This window comes from Plenodomus lingam, assembly GCF_022343315.1.
Source record: "Plenodomus lingam strain CAN1 chromosome Unknown contig_26, whole genome shotgun sequence".
Taxonomy (NCBI): Eukaryota; Fungi; Ascomycota; class Dothideomycetes; order Pleosporales; family Leptosphaeriaceae; genus Plenodomus; species Plenodomus lingam.
The window spans coordinates 334,225-349,881 of NW_027093941.1; the positions used below are offsets into that span (position 1 = coordinate 334,225).

Below are 15,657 nucleotides of genomic sequence, written 5' to 3' on the forward strand. Positions count from 1 at the left end.
AGCTGGCAGGCGGGTCACGGTCTCGCATGGTTCGACGAATGGTAGGCCAGGTAATGCATGTCGTACCCTTTGCCAGTTCGCCAAGGCATGTAGCTGTGTATCTGACCGATCACTGTTGTAACCGGTCGAATCAAATGATCTAGGAAATTGCATCCCTGTCAAGGGGAACAGCAAAAGATGCCGTTAGCAGATTGTTGATCTTGGGCGTGGCAAGCGGGGCTGTAACAAGTGCACATGGCATATGCCTTATGTCCTGCTCTTGCACGTCTATTCTCATGCATCTTTGGCTCCTGGCATAATTGCAACATGTCTGCCCAAGGCACCACGAGTACGATGTCGTATCCTAATTTCTGGATGCTGGTAGCAACTTTCGCCCTTGCATATGCAGTTTCTGTCGCCATCTATAGACTCTATTTTCATCCTTTGGCCAAGTTCCCGGGACCGTTTTGGGCCTGCTTGAGTACTTTCCCGTCGTGGTGGCACACTCGCAAGGGAGACCGACATATTTGGCTCTACAGTCTTCAAGAAAAGTACGGTGCGTATGGTAGTATCCGTACCAAGATGACTGCCAGACTGAAACCATGCAGGTACTGAGTTCCGTTACCGACCCGATAGCGTCTTGGTCAACACCCCCTCCGCTTTCAAGAAGATCTTTGGTCCTGCTGGAAACGTGAGAAAAGCAGACTACTACAAGGCATGGCCGCGCAACAGCAAGACACACAACACATGGAATGCTACAAGCATCGAGATGCACGCGCGGAAGCGGCGAGTGTTGAACTATGCCTTTTCGGAAAGCGCTCTCCGATCCGCTGAAAAGTTCCTCCATTCCAATATCGATCGATGGTTGGAACTGATCGGTCAATTGGCCGAGAACGACGGTGAATGGACACCATCATTCAACATGTGTGATTGGATGAACTACCTCGTCTTTGACATCCTTGGTGACTTGTGTTTTGGTCAATGTTTCAACATGAAAGAGAGCGATAGCAAGCTGCGCCACGTCCCGGAAATGTTGGTCGGCTTCCTAGAGGTGCTTCATCCTGTAAGTCTACCCCTTTTTAATGATATAGGACACAACTGATGTCTGCAGATTGGATGGAGTCCATTCGCCTCCGCTTACATCTGGTTGAAGCCCCGTGGCCTTGACTGGCTCCTATCGGTCGCTTCTCCATCCGCCGTGCTACAGTGGCAGAAATTCGTCGAGAATTGCCTGGCAAATCGTACGCAAGTCCAGAAAGAGGAGGAAAAGAACCCCAAACCGGACCAAGAAACTAGAAAGGACTTTTTCTACTGGCTCTTCAAGGCCGAGGACCCGGAGACCGGAAAGCCTGGTTACACGCTAGATGAGCTCTATGGAGAGTGTGAACTGCTGACCATTGCCGGCTCTGATACAACATCGATTGTCCTATCCAGTGCCTTCTTCTACCTCGCCCGACGACAGGACGTGCAAGCGAAACTTGCAAAAGAGATCCACTCAACCTTTTCGAGCTACGACGAGATCAAGGCCGGGAACAAGCTTCACTCATGCACCTACCTGACAGCTTTCCTCGAGGAAACTTTGCGCATGACACCCCCTGTCTCCGCCGAGCCAGCCCGCAAAGTCCTTCCAGGCGGTGTGAATGTGAATGGGCATTACATCCCAGAAGGCCAACACGTCAGCACTGGTTTCTACTGCCTCAGCTTCAACAAAGACGTCTATCCAGAGCCATTCAAATTCCGACCGGAGCGTTGGATCGAATCCGACGACAAGGAAGTTGGCTCTCCCGCTGAATCCGTTGCTGCGGCCCGCGAAGCCTTTTGCGCATTTTCCTTTGGTTCTCGCGGCTGCGTTGGGAAAAATCTCGCTTGGTTGGAGATGCGTATTGTCATCGCCAAGGCTCTGTGGATGTTCGAGGTGAAGCCTGATCCTACCAACAACCTTGGAGGAGGCGACCCGCGAGGGAAGCCGGGCAGACAGCATGAGGATGTCTACCAGACGTATGAGATGTTTGTATCGGATCGCAAGGGTCCGATGGTGCAAATGAGGAGGAGGGTGTGATTTTGGTGAGCTGAGCTCCAGTGATGGATGTGGTAATATGCGTGGATATATACCGTACCTGGCGAAAGTCTATCAGCTATGGGATACCATCATCATAATTCAAACGTCGTGGCGCAATCGTTGCAGAGATCTCCAAAAAAAAATGTGGATCACGTAAGGCATGTGAAGGTACAGGAGGTCGACATAACCTACCAGTAGCGTCTTGAGCTAAATTAGTCTTCCAGCTCACTCAATTCAAACAAGTCTCCTTGCTCAAAACGGCAAAAAACCCACCATCAAACCCCATGACAATTTGAATGCTTCCTCCTTAAATACGCACTGAGATGCGCATCACCCACCCAACAAGAGAAATCAGGTCTACGATGTGCGAGTAGAAGATTCAGTAGTAAGCGAGGCGGTCACCCTTTCTCAGGCTTCTGAAACCAGCTTTTTCATGGGGACTTTCGCGCGAACCTTTGGAATAACTAAAATGCGCAAGTTAACATGGATACAGCTTACGAGAGCTCTAGAATCTTTCTATACCACCGTGCAGGCCATGAAATTCAATACATTCCACCTCCCCATACAGACCTGTATTTGCCAACAACGTTTTTCATCACTAAAGTATTCATACTACAAGTAAAACCCGCAGCTTTGTCCTATTAATCTCACACACAGCAATCAAACAAGCTACAACAATCCAAAAAAGAACTTGGGCAAAGTACCATGCACCAGTCTAGCTCGACTCGTATGATAAATTCCCATCCACACCTCTCCCACCATAAACGCCCCTCACTTTGAATCTTCCCAAACTATCGACCGCCGATAGAACACATGCATCCTCACACCATCTTTTCGCACCCGAATTCGACACGTAGATGTGGAGTAAGCAGTAAACACCTTCCCAACCCCAAGCATTTTCCACTCTTCCTGCCACACCAACTCCACATATAGTAACAGCGTGGGATCTGTACTCCCCTTGTCCTCACACACATCGTCCACGCCTGAAGATCCTTTGATTGCAGACAAGATACTAGGCCCACAAACACATTTGCCATGACTACCTTTTTTCCCAGTGCGCTGATAACAAGCGCGCGGATGAAGAATGAGCAACCGCAAAAGTGCTGGGATTTTATACCCCTTCAGCTCCCCACACAAATCATGAGGGGTTTTGGGGGGTTTTTTTTGAACACACATCTCACTGTATCCCAGATACATCACCCTGTCCCCAGCTACTGAGCACCAAAGTTGTAACTAACGTTCCAGCAACAGCAGGCACTACCATGTATGGCCGAGCCCTGGCTATTCGACCTCAAACCCAAGCGACGTAAAACGATGCCAAAGACCCCAAGGCCCCAATCCTAGACTTTTCAATCACTCATGTGATCTCACAGCATATACCCTACATCTAAACCCCCCATAACCCCAACTCTACTCTTCCCTCTCACACGCACAAAACATCAGCACGCCACATCCCATCCCACATCCCCGCGCAGCAACCACACATCCCAATCTCCGTGCTCGGGATCCGCTCTCGAAGAATGCTGTATTGCCATTGCGAAGACAATAGCTAGCTGGCTGGATCGCATGTATTTTGAACCCATCTACACGCCCCACAGACATCTTTGTCGTCATTAAAACCCCATCGCATATCCTCGACCCGCGCCCCTTTCCACACTCTCGCCCCCCTCCCTCCCACACATCTCCTCACCCATTTTTTGCCTCCTGAATCCTGGAATCCTGAATCCTATATTCCAGCCCCACAAGCCCCCCACACAACCGCACCAGCATCTCCTTCCCACCCAGCATGTTTCCCCCCGCAAAACCTTATGTAATGCCCAAACACAAACACCATACCCCCCCCCCCCCTTCCCCCCGCACATCCTCCAAACCCATGTCCGCACCCACACCCACACCCACCATCCACCAATCCCCCAACCCGAACCAATGACGCTGCTTTTCATTTTCCATCTTCTTTCATCTTCTTTCATTTTTGCATCTCGGCACAGACAACGACATGGACAAGGACATAACAAGGCCCGCGAACATTTTTTAAAAAAATAATAATAATAGCAATCTACCCAGGGCTGACACGATGCCAATAGCGATTAGTAATGCCGTAGGCAAGCCAAGGCAACCACACTTGAGCCTGGAGCCTGGCGACAATTACACACCCAAGTACGATGCAAAACCCAACCCAACCCACCCAACCACTCATGTAACAACCCCAGAAAAAAAAATGGGGGGGAAGGATGGGTTTTGCTGTTGTTAGTTGTTGGAATATGCCGTATGCTGGTGTTTGCTTGTTTGTTATCCCATGATTTTGATCAATGTTTGGACTGTGTTGAATGTATAAAGCCCGATTCCAATCCCCGCGCGCTTTGCACCCTCTACCCGTTTTCCACCTTTGCCTTCTTCTTCAAGCCTATCCGACAGCAACTCCAACAGCAGTGTGATACATGAGCAGTATGCATGAGCAGTATACCGTATACAGTGCAGAACCTCAGCGTACACCACATCTCCACAGTGACTTCTACCCCCGCCCTCTACCCTCATCCCCCGTACCCCCCAATCCTCCCCCCCTCCCCTCATCCTCACTAACCCCCTTCTCCTCCACCATAACCCCACCCTCACTACTCCCCGCACTACTCCCCGGCCGCTTCTGGCCCGGCGCCGGACCGAGACTGCGGTGGTCGCGGGGGGGACGGGGTCGTGTGATCGCTGTGTTGCCATTGGGTTTAATATGTGCGACTGCATCGTTACTGCCACTTCCACCTTTGCTTCCACTTTCAGCGCCAGCGCCACTGCCACTGTCACCACCACCGCCATTGCTATCGCCATTGCTACCACCAGCCATGCGACTCGCAGCCGTAGGATCGAGCTCAGCAATCGCAACCGGGGTCGCTATGCTAAGCAAATCGCCCACCGCGCCTAGCCTATGCCGAGACTGCTGCATGCGCAATTCCTTAAAAGGGATGAAATCCAGAGGCTCAGTGTCCTTGTCAGCACCAGAACTTCCACTTCCACCACCACCAGACCCTCCCTTTCCCCCCGACCCCGGCGGCAGCAGCGGCGACCCCTGCGGCATAATCACCAGCTCATCCAACCAGCGCTTGGCCAAATACCGCTTGACGCGACTCCAAGTGCCAAACTCCTCCGTCGCAGGATCCGTCCGGCGCACAAGTCTCAACTTGTCGCCGCCAAACCACGTCGTCAACAGGCGCCAGCGCAGCGCATTCGCCCACCCAACCGGCACCACGTCCTCGCGCGGCCCGCCCCTCGTCCACAGCTCGGCGTGCTCGGTTGCGAATTCGTAGTAGAGGGCCTCGTAGACGCCTCTGCGCAGCGGGTTCTGGCGCTGCCGCGAGAGACTGTGTTTGACGGCGTACCAGAGGACGAGGACGGTGAGGAGGACGGGGACGCTGGTGATGAACCACCATTTGATCTGCGGGTTCGCGGCAAACACGTCGACGTTCATGCCGAAGAAGCCGACGGTGAAGGTGAGCGGGAGGAAGATGAAGGTGATCCAGCTGAGGCGCCACATGCTGAGTCCCAGTTGCAGGGAGTGACGTGCGTCGCGGATGCCGACGCTCTTGTACATGAGGTCTGACAGGGCGGTCGTGGGACCGACAATGTCGCGCTCCCACTGTCCAGTGAGCTTGTCAAGGTCGTCGGGTGCGTTGCCGAGCCAGGGGGTGTCGTCGTGTGGGTCAGAGCCAAACAGTTCGTGTAGATAGCCGCGAGTTTCTTGCGAGACGTCGACATGGATGTAAATGAGACGTTCTACCTTGAGCCATTGCGCGCTGTTTTTCCAGAGTTCAGGGGCACGAGATTCATCAGCCGGATTTTCGTAGACTATGAGACGGATTTGTTAGTTGGAATGGATAGAATAGGAAAAACAAGGGGGGGGGGGACAGGAGAGACGAACTTTTGTCTTCTAGGATACTGACATGGGTTTCGCAAACAGCGACAAACTTGTCCCAATTATAGGCTATGGCTTTGAATACATCCTTGAGAACAAAGTCCATGCATTGGATTGCAACGGAATCGTCGTTGTCGATTTCCTCTCGTGGAAGGTAAAAGGTAAGGCGTCGCCATCTCGATTCGAGCTCTACACAACCACATCAGCTTCTCCATCTCGGCATACCTCACGCAGCAGACAAGCAACTCACCCTGCCTCGCCCCAATCAACGTGTCCTTTACACTCCCCGACACGGAACCCTCGAACAAAATAATCGTATTGCCATTATCCAACGTCCGCAGTTGGGGCACAAACATTTCCCGATGCTCATTCGCGTCTACATTGCCATAGTGCCTCTTCAGTCTTTGATACTCCTCATACGCCTCCTCATTGTACGGATTCGGAATATCCGGGTCCACCGCTTGTCCCGATTTCCCATCGCTCAACTGCACGTAGACGCTCAGCCGCTGAACATAGACATCGAAGCCATGAGCCGGCTGATCGTCTTCATTGTAATGGTTGAGTTCCATTATCGGCTTCTGATTCAACGCCTCGTCGCGAACAGTGCCCCGGGGATATTGCTTGAGGTAATCGATGCCAAAGGCTGTGCGAGAGATGCCCCGCCAGGGATCGCGTTGGGCGCGGAAGGTTCTGCCATTGAGAACGGGCTTCCCGCCGCGCTGCTGAGGCTTGTCATATCCTGCCCAACGGCCAAACGTCGTGCCAACCAGATCATCATTAGCATCAATGTTGTACTTGCGCAGCAGAAACCGCGTGGCCCAGCGCGCGTTTTGCACGTGAATAACCCGCAATGCCGCCTGCGCAGAGAGATCTTCCTTGCCGTAAAAGCGTCGGAGACTGTCGATATCGCAAAACTCCTGGGCCACAACCTTCATCTTGCCTTCTGGACTGTGAGCCTTGTCGACATAGTCGATGAGCAGCACGCGACCCGACTTCCAGCTCTCGGGCGTCCATTTCTCGCGCCATTCGAGGTTGGGGCTGTGTTTGCGGCGGTGGCCCAGTGTCGGCTTGCGTGGTTCGCGGTTGCGGAGGAGGGGAGAGGTTTCGGCGCCGTCGAAGCCTGATCGCGTCGTGTAGGTGGTGAATGCTCTGGGTGCTACATGGCCATTTGCATGAGCTCCCACCATTCCAGATAGACTGCAAAGAAAAAGCACTCACGATTCATCTTCGACGGACTTGGACTCGGCAGCGGCCCATCTCCAGTTTCCATATCTTCTACCATGATCGGCGGAGGAGGATCGCTCTTGGATCGCTGTGGCCCAGAAGAAGCCATACCCACCACCGGCGAGGTTTGATCGTCTTTGCTGCAGCTTAATCTGATTTGCTTGCTTGCTTGCGTGTCGATACTTGCCGTACAATCGCTCCAACGCCAAGGCAGCACACAGATGCAGCCTTCCCCCAATGCTCAGTCAGACGTCCAATATACGCAAAGACAACGATAGCAAGCAAACAAGATGCCCAAGCGACGAACCCAAGCATCCCTCTCCCATGCGCCTATGTATAAGCATGCATGTATACCGGTAGAGGAGAGATGACACGGGCATCGTCGTAGCGCAGAAAGCGAACATCTTGGAGGCCTGGCGCTGTATACAGGAAGGGCGCGACGGTGGAGGTGTGGGGGCAGGAAGTCGATCATGAGGCTCAGTCATGCTACCGTCCTGCCGCGCAACCGGCGCGGCGGGGAGGCGTTGGCCTTGGCGTTGGCCTTTGTACAAAACCCGTGTTCACTGTTCATGCGAGCCCATTGATCATCAAGCAGCCCTACCCGGACCCGGTGCACAGGAGGCTGCATTGCGGGAGACATTTTGATTGGTCTTGAAGTTTGGGTTGTTGTTGCACTGATGGCAACAATCATCTCCGCGCGATCCAAGGGCACACCACGCCCCTTGTCATTGCCAATACAACATCATCCTTCATCCATCCTTCATCATGTGTCATGTGCTAATCGTAAGCTGAGGACCCCAAGGCTGCCCAGAGCCAGCCCCCCCAGCCCTTCGCATGAGAGAGGCTCATGTCAACTCGATTACAACATCATCCAAGGGGGTATTATACTACCTACCAAGTAGAGTACTCGCATTCATTATGCCATTGCTATATGATATGTACATGTTTCCCTTTCCTTGCTATTCACCCCCCTCACCTCTCCACACGCCTTTTTCCCCAACGATAACAAACGCCGCCCTGTAGTTACATTAGGTCTTTACGCGAGCCCAAAAACAAGCCAAAAAAGCAGAACCAGAACCCCACTTCCATCTGAAATCAATAAACAAGCAAACAAAAATACAAAATGACGAGCCAGCCCCACAGGGCGTGAGCGATTAGATCTTACAAACAAATGCAGTCTACGTAGGACAGATACAGGACAGGTCAGTCGCAAGCGACACGACACAAATGATGGACAGATTACAACAAGAGCTAGCAAGCAAGATGGGTCGTAAACTCGTGGCGGGATGATGATGATGCAGCGATGGACAAGACGCTCAGACTGGGTATTACCAAAAGGAGATTGACAGGAGGAGATGATGTGCACTCGTGGGGTAATGAGAAAACAAAGCTCGCTTGCTCATCGCCTCAGGGATGGGCAGGGCAACGGAACACCGAGGGTAGGTAAAGGAAAGTGGGCAACTCTCATTCGCATTGGCGACTGCGCTTGCTGATTTCCTCGTCGCTCAGTGCAGCCAGCCAAAGGCATTTGGATACAATGTGCGGTTCCACCTTGAAACTGTACTTGGAACTAGCCTCGAGGAGGCGCAAGAGGTTCTTGACAATCGTAGCTGCCGTGTGGTGACGGTCAAAGTTTACGAGCTTCTCCCCGTCTACAGGCGGTGCGTCGATGAAGGCCGGCTTTTGCGCATTGTAAATCAGATCGCGCGTGTAGATGCCAATAAAGGGGATACAGCCATCCTCTACCGTGCTCGTCTCCATCTCCAGTCGCAGGTTGTGGAAATTCTTCAGCGGCTGTACAAGCCCCTCGAGCTCCCTCATAATGTACAACTCTGCCGCGGGGACAAGAGCCCATGTATGCTTCAACCTGGAGACATCATTTGAGATCAATGCAATCACAATCTGGTACATGGTCGCATAATTGCGGAGGCGACGTGCATGAGTGGCGATGTGGATAAACTTGACAATGCATCGGGCACGCTCCTCCGTATTCTCAATCAGGACACACTCGGATACGACCCATTTGACAACGAGGTTGAACCGTGCAATGACGACGTCGACGCCTCTGGCTTCTTCTGTACGGAGGTACTGCACCCAGTCGCGGATCTGTGAGCGCGACTGTTTCCACCGCAACTCGATGAGTTCTTTCCAGTCGATTTCGTCCAGCGCATCCTTCTCGACAATGGTGAACTGTTGGGCGAGTACTTCAGAATCATAAGCAAGGATAAAGGGCAAATGGGCAGCGGGTGTATTCGATGGCTCTGGTTGGAAGCCGGGGAGTGCGAATGGAGAGTCCACAGACTGAGTCAAGCCTGGATGGCCGAGTCGTGAAGTGGTGGGAGTGAGACCGGGTGTTGGCAGGCCCTTGTCAAAAATTGTGGGATTGTGCATTGGATCATTCATTGGATCCGTGGTGACAGGCGGTGTGATTGGATGTCGCATGGGATGCCTTGGTTGACCGTCAAAATCAGCGGGTGTTGGCTCGTCGTCGAAAAAGCTCCGGACGCCTTGACTGTTATGGTCGGACCTGGCGCCAGTCGTCGTCGAGCCCAAGTCGCTGAGATCCTCGTCTTCGTCGAGGAGAAAAGATTGTCGAGCTATCGATGATGTGGGCCTGGTACCTCCTGGTCGTATTCTCTTCATGCTGTCGGTCTCGACGACATATTCCATTGACGATCCTCCCGAAGATGCGGTGGGTGGAGGCTGACTGGGGAATTGCAAGGGCGAAGGCTTGGCTGACGATCTCATCGTCTCGAGCGTTGGTGCTTTGGGCGACGTAGTCACATTGGTGACGTCTCTATCGAGGAGTGGGAGTGACGAGTAAGAGTCCGTGGATTCGCCGACGGAATTGACAGCAGGTACCCTACGAGTGAATGGCTCGGTTGATAGGCGAACAGTGGTTCGATTGTCCTCTTCAGACGGACCGTGGCCGTGGTCATCAACGTGCCTATCCTCGTGCTCACTAGGAATGCGGCGTGAAGTTCTTGTAGGTGCTCCAGTGGGCTGATATACCTCGAGATCAGCAGTGACTCGTCGTGAGGGTATGCTCGGTGATTTCTTTTCATAACGGCCCTCCAGCTTCATCAGGGCTGACTCGACGCCACCTTCGTCATCAGTATCGTCTGGCAGAGCTGCGAGCTTTGCCACTTCAAGCTCAAACGAGGGTCTCAAGTTGGGCTGAGAAGAATGTGTGTCCACTAGCGAGATGGTCTTTTTAGGGGCTTCCGTCACAGGCTCTTCGGCTTGGCGGCTTGGTCCGATGGTCGACTCGATGTACCGATCCGAACGAAGGATTACCGAATTGGTGATGGAGTGGGTAGGGTTGGAGACTGATCCAGTAGAATATGGGCGCTGTATCACCTCGAGATCATGCACATTGTCGGCAGCACGAAGATCTCCACCTGGGCGTCTGCGCAATTGCCGTACAGGCCCAGGCGCTGCGATGACTGGCTGCCTATCGAAGATGAAAGGATCGTTGTTGGAAGACATGGTCTGGAAGGTGGCTACACTGTCAGCGCCCCGGTGTCGACCAAGGCTGCTGTTGTAAGACGCATGTCGGCGTAGAGAAGATCGAGCAATAGAGGTTTTTGTCGAGCCTCGGCGTCTGAAAGAATGCATCTGTATCTTGCCTTCGGAGAGAGATCTTCTCGGCCTTGCTAGTGAATACCGCAGTGGAGGCTGTGACAGGGACCGCATTTCGCTTGCAGGGCGCGCAGGGGGTTGTACATCCTCGTGTACATCCGGATGTGCGACCAAAGGAACAGTGACTTGCGCTGATCGCTCATCAGCGCAAGCATCACCTTGATGACCTTCAGCGGGGTTGTCCTTTGCCTCGGCCGGCTCATCCTCCACAGGCAGAGCACCAGTCATGACGGGTAGTGGTGGCGCCCCTGTGTCGTCGATGATCATAATCGACTTGCTTCCGGTGGTGATGTTGCTCTGCACACGAGGGTCCATCGCCGTATGGGATGGCTTGCTCTGCGCATGGACCGTGGACGTACTGCGTCTTGCAAATTCAAACTCGAAACCACCCAGGCCTGGGGGTTCCAGACCTTGTGATTGTTGCTGTTCGCGCTCGAGCTGAGCGTGGTAGGCTTGCTTGAAACTTTCGGCTACCCTGGCTGCAAGCACGTCACATCGAACTTGTGGTTTGGGCCGGACAACACGTCGTCTTTGAGCGCCACCTCCTGTGGCAGAAAGGGTGGCTGGATTAGAGGAACGGGCCTGTTGTCGATGTGACAGCGGTGCAAGCTGGGGACTGGAACTCAACACTTGTCGAGTGCTCAAGGCACGACGCACGGTGCCCAATATCTTCTTCATGCCAGGACTTGATGAGTGGCCGGGTCTCTGCTGATCGTCGGACGTATCTTCAAACTCCATGAGACGCTGCGAGCGTGTGCTGCGCAAAGATTTGAGTTCAAAATAGGGCGATGCAGGCTGAATGAGACCGCCTCGTACAAGACTGCCGGGCATGTTACTCAGCATGGGCATGGTATCCACCGAGGCATTCTTCGGAATCGACAATGGCGTTCGACTATCTCTGAGGGCATCCGAGAAACTTCCACTACGCTTGTGGGTGTGTATGGGGCGATTGTTGCGTTTAACCGACGGAGGCTGTTGAGGACTTGCGGCTTTGCGTTGATGTACAGTTCCTGCAGGCACTGGATGAGGATATAGGGGCAATTCAATGGCTTGGTCTGGCTTACTCATACCCAGAGGGATGGAGCAGGAAATGACGTGCATACTCTGCTCGCTCGCGGGCGAAATGGGCACCTGCGACATGTCGTACTCTTGCTGCGGCATGTACTGCGAGCTCACCGAGTTGTGAGGCGTAGGGCGAAATTTCTGGGCCCAGTCCATGTGTCGGCTAGCGAATTGATCGCTTGGATTCGCGCCTGCCATCGTTTCCTTGTTATCTCGCGCACTTGGCTGTCTGGGGGTGGATGGCATCTGCGGCATGGGAGCCCCATCTTCGGCCGACATTTGCGATCCGACCTGTCCTCCTGGGAGTAACTCGTCGTCTGCAAAGTTTTGCTCAATCGTATCCTCCGTCTCCCAGTACAGCGCGCAGGTCCGCCGCCAACACTTTTTGAGTTCGCCGACAATCTTGATGTCTCCGCCTCCCTTGTCTTCTCGTGCGCGAAGACTGCTGTACAGGTCATTGACGAGACTGCAAAAGTAAAGCCGGAGTTTGTAGCAGGGCACAAAGTCGTCGACAAAGTAGTTGAGGATCCAGTGGCGGAGCGCGACAAAAGTGCGCACTCGTACAATGCGGCCAAAATCATCCTGGCGATCGACAGCCCATTGGAGGCGGGAGATGAGGTAGGCGACCAAGTCCTTGGTGCTGAGAAAGGCGCGAAAGGTCAGAAAGAAGTCAGACAGGAGTTCGTAATCCAAAAAGCTGGGGGATGTGATGTGTGCAACGAGTCGAGAGGGCGTAGCGGCCAAGATTTCGCCCGTGGCAGAGAAGCGGACGATAGCATCACGGTCGGGGTCCACTGTGAGGGCATCGTATAATCGTGGTCCAATCGGAGTATGTGAGACGCGAGCGGACGAGGTACCGGAAATCGGGAGAGGGGCGCGGTCCATGGCGGCGCGGTAGTGGTGGGGGACAGGTGAGTAGGCGTCCGAGGTGGGCCGGGATGACAGAAACGATGGGCGTGAGGGAAGGTGGTGTGGGGTGAGGAGGGTATGCACACCTTCCTCGGCGCCCGAGGTGCGCGTGTAGATGGAGCTTCGTAGATCGGCGGTACCCAGTGTGCTGAAACGCGGTGTGCCCAAGCGGTAATGCGGAATCGGCACCTGCAACAGGGGAAACGAGGAAGTGTCTGCAGTCTTGGGTCGGCCAAACGGCGGTCGCTCAATCACCACTTTGAATGTCCCGGGCTCGTTGCTCTGTGTGGTTGCCGTGTGGTCGTCGAGTGTTGAGAATGAGTGAGAGCGCACGTGGGCGCCAGAGCGCGCGGAGGGATCGAATGGTTGTTGGTGGTGGTCGTCGTCATGAGTTGCTTCGTCTGGTCCCAGGCCAGGCGGTGGTGGTGATGATTCGGAGCGCGGTGTCCTGGTGCCTTGCAGGCTCTGATCCCATGCATTGCTCGCTGGGCGCAGCTTGTCGATGTTGGCGCTGTCTGGGGGCGTTTGGGGAGGGAAGACGAAGGTGTCTTGGGGCAGGCGGCCGCGGTGGTTGCCAGCGCGCACAACGGGCCTGCGGAAGGATGAGATTAGCCGGCCGTCATGGGGATTGCAGCGCACATGTCTCTTGCAGAGAGCTGAGATGGATGTGGGCGTGGGCGTGGGCGTGGGCGTGGGGGGCGCGCTGATGCTCAGCTGCAGCCATCTACCAGTACAGCCGCACCTGCCCCAGCCGGTCCATGTGCTCTCAAGAACAGAGCAAGAAGGGTCACGGGGATAGTATGTGTACATGCATCATGGGTACATGGGTACATAGGTACCTTATCGAGGCGGCGGTGGAAGCCATGTTGACATGGACAGGACATACCTCAGGTAGATGACGCCGTTGTTGACATTGGCGACGGTGTAGGAGCGACCGGCGGCCGACGAGGTGCTCGCAGCGGTGTCGATGGTGGCGTTGCTCGTTGCCCGCATGCGCGTCCTGCTCTTGAGCTGCTCCCGGCTATCCTTGACCCTTCGCAGGCGTCGCGAATCGTCCTGAGGGCGTCTGTTTGTGGAGTCTGGGCCGCTCAGCAGGTCGCGGAGGCTGTCGACAGGGGAGCCCAGATGGCGGGCTGGGTAGCCGTTTTGTTGCAGTGCCGGTAGGGCCATTGTCCCCCATAGTTTTCAACGCGTGCGCAGATGGTAATTTTCAAAGGATGAGGGAGGGCAAGGGCAAGGGTCAGCAGGAACGTGGGTGCAGCATGGCCAGAGAGGAAGAGGTGCAGGCCGCGATCATGTCCATCTAGGCGGGGGCAAAGCAGAGGAGGGAGGGAAAGAGGGCAAGAGGGCAAGAGAGAGAGAGAGAGAGAGAGAGAGAGAGAAAGGGAAAGAGAGAGCGACAGAGAGACAGAAAGCGCAAGAGAGTCAGACACTTGTGTCCAAGTGTACAGGTTGGTACAGAGAGAGGCCTGTCCCATGTGCAGAGTGGCCCCCCAGCGCCAGGCGGGCAATTCACCAGTCAGGATGGAAGCCGTCTAGCCTAGGCTGGCGTCTCTGCGGCGACGAGCCCAAAGTACCACCGGGCCTTGTTCACCTCGTTCGCCTTGTTCCGCTGGGCTTCCCACTTTGACTGGCTGCCCTAGCGAGCAGAAGGGCGGGCAGCGAACAGGGGCGTTCGCAGCAACATGCAGCCATTCATGTACGGGTAGTGAGATGGTCTCACGCACACGCACACACCTTGCTATGTGGCCCTGCACTGTGGAAGCGATGCAATTTGTGGTGCACTTGGAGTAGAGTGAGTAGAGTGACATCTCTGGACGGTCTAGAGTAGGGTTTACAGCACACAGTTCTCTAGCATCTGTCGGCACCCAGCCTGCCGCCACCTGCCACCCGCCCACCCGCCATCAATCCACCTTGCACTCTCCCCTCAGGCCTCAGCTGGGCACCACCTCTCCTCTCCCATCCTCTCTTCACTCTCTCCCACTTACACCCCCCCTTCCCCCCTCTACAGCAGCACCAGCAGTAAGTACACACCCTGAAAAAAAGAAAGAAAAAAAAAAGTCTCGCAAATCTTCGGTGGCCAAGCATGGTCCTCTGTCTGCCCTCCCAAATCTCACGTGGCGCTTGCTCTTGGCCAGAGCAGGGGTCCCGGGCTCACACGCGTGGGGCGATCCCTGCGAACGCTTGCATCGCATCCCGGTCATCCACATGCTGCTTATTTTCCTGCCGAGAGCCTTGTGTTGCATGTACGGTGTACGGCATGTGCGTGCGTGCGCGGTATTATACACAGTACACAGTACACAGCACACAGTACACAGCACACAGCACACAGCACACAGCACACAGCACACAACACACACAGAGACACGCACAGGATGGACAAGAACAACACCAACCTCCCATCTATCCATCCACTTCCCCTCCCCCTCCCATGACGCAACCCCATCCCCGACCCCGACATCACACCGCATTACCTCCTACGCACATGCATGCATGCATACAAGCATGCAAGCACACGTACATATCTGCCTGCGCTTTCCTCCTAAACCAACGCATCCATGTACCCCCCCCCCCCCCCGCAAGTCACGGTGCAAGTGTGCTCGCTCCACTTCCCCGCGAGATTGGCGCTTGGTTGGGGCGACGTCATGGGTTGGGGTTGGATGGCTGGGTTGCTGGTGTGTAGCTGGTGTATGATAGTGTGTGGTCTGTAGTGGTGGGATGGGTATAGTGTTGCTGTGGTGGGTGGTGTCAGTAGTAGTGTTTAGTATTCGTGTTCGTGTTCGTATCCACCGGTTAGCCAACCATGCGAAGAGAACTGGGCGGACGTTTTAGGAGTACTCTGCTCACTCCATTCACTCTACCTGGTCACCAAGCAAGCAGC

At 54.5% G+C, this 15,657-nt stretch overlaps 3 protein-coding genes across 3 annotated transcripts; 1 reads left to right on the forward strand and 2 right to left on the reverse strand.

Annotated features, from left to right (window-relative positions):
- Positions 1–240: 240 nt before the first annotated feature.
- On the forward strand, positions 241–2,309 carry IAQ61_006395 (uncharacterized protein). The gene is made up of 3 exons (XM_003837637.2): positions 241–535; positions 588–1,042; positions 1,091–2,309. Exons 1-3 carry the CDS (start codon positions 307–309, stop codon positions 2,036–2,038), a joined length of 1,632 nt encoding a protein of 543 aa, XP_003837685.1. The 5' UTR covers positions 241–306; the 3' UTR covers positions 2,039–2,309.
- A 2,241-nt stretch (positions 2,310–4,550) lies between these two features.
- On the reverse strand, positions 4,551–7,126 carry IAQ61_006396 (uncharacterized protein; the record flags this gene model as incomplete). Its single annotated transcript, XM_003837636.2, has 3 exons — positions 4,551–5,872; positions 5,946–6,128; positions 6,190–7,126. The coding sequence occupies 3 exons, from the start codon at positions 7,124–7,126 to the stop codon at positions 4,551–4,553; spliced, it is 2,442 nt and encodes an 813-aa protein (XP_003837684.2).
- Positions 7,127–8,627: 1,501 nt separating this feature from the next.
- IAQ61_006397 (uncharacterized protein) lies at positions 8,628–14,160 on the reverse strand (the record flags this gene model as incomplete). The annotated part of the gene is made up of 2 exons (XM_066097168.1): positions 13,663–14,160; positions 8,628–13,368 (listed from the first exon to the last, which is right to left on the reverse strand). Exons 1-2 carry the CDS (start codon positions 13,944–13,946, stop codon positions 8,628–8,630), a joined length of 5,025 nt encoding a protein of 1,674 aa, XP_065952645.1. The 5' UTR covers positions 13,947–14,160.
- Between the last annotated feature and the right edge of the window lie 1,497 nt (positions 14,161–15,657).

Excerpts from the sequence above, each read along its gene's own strand:
- IAQ61_006395 (XM_003837637.2), top strand. The coding sequence starts at position 307 with ATGTCTGCCCAAGGCACCACGAGTACGATGTCGTATCCTAATTTCTGG. Across the intron at positions 536-587 it reads CAGTCTTCAAGAAAAGTACG|GTACTGAGTTCCGTTACCGA; the intron begins GTGCGTATGGTA and ends GAAACCATGCAG. Across the intron at positions 1,043-1,090 it reads TCCTAGAGGTGCTTCATCCT|ATTGGATGGAGTCCATTCGC; the intron begins GTAAGTCTACCC and ends TGATGTCTGCAG.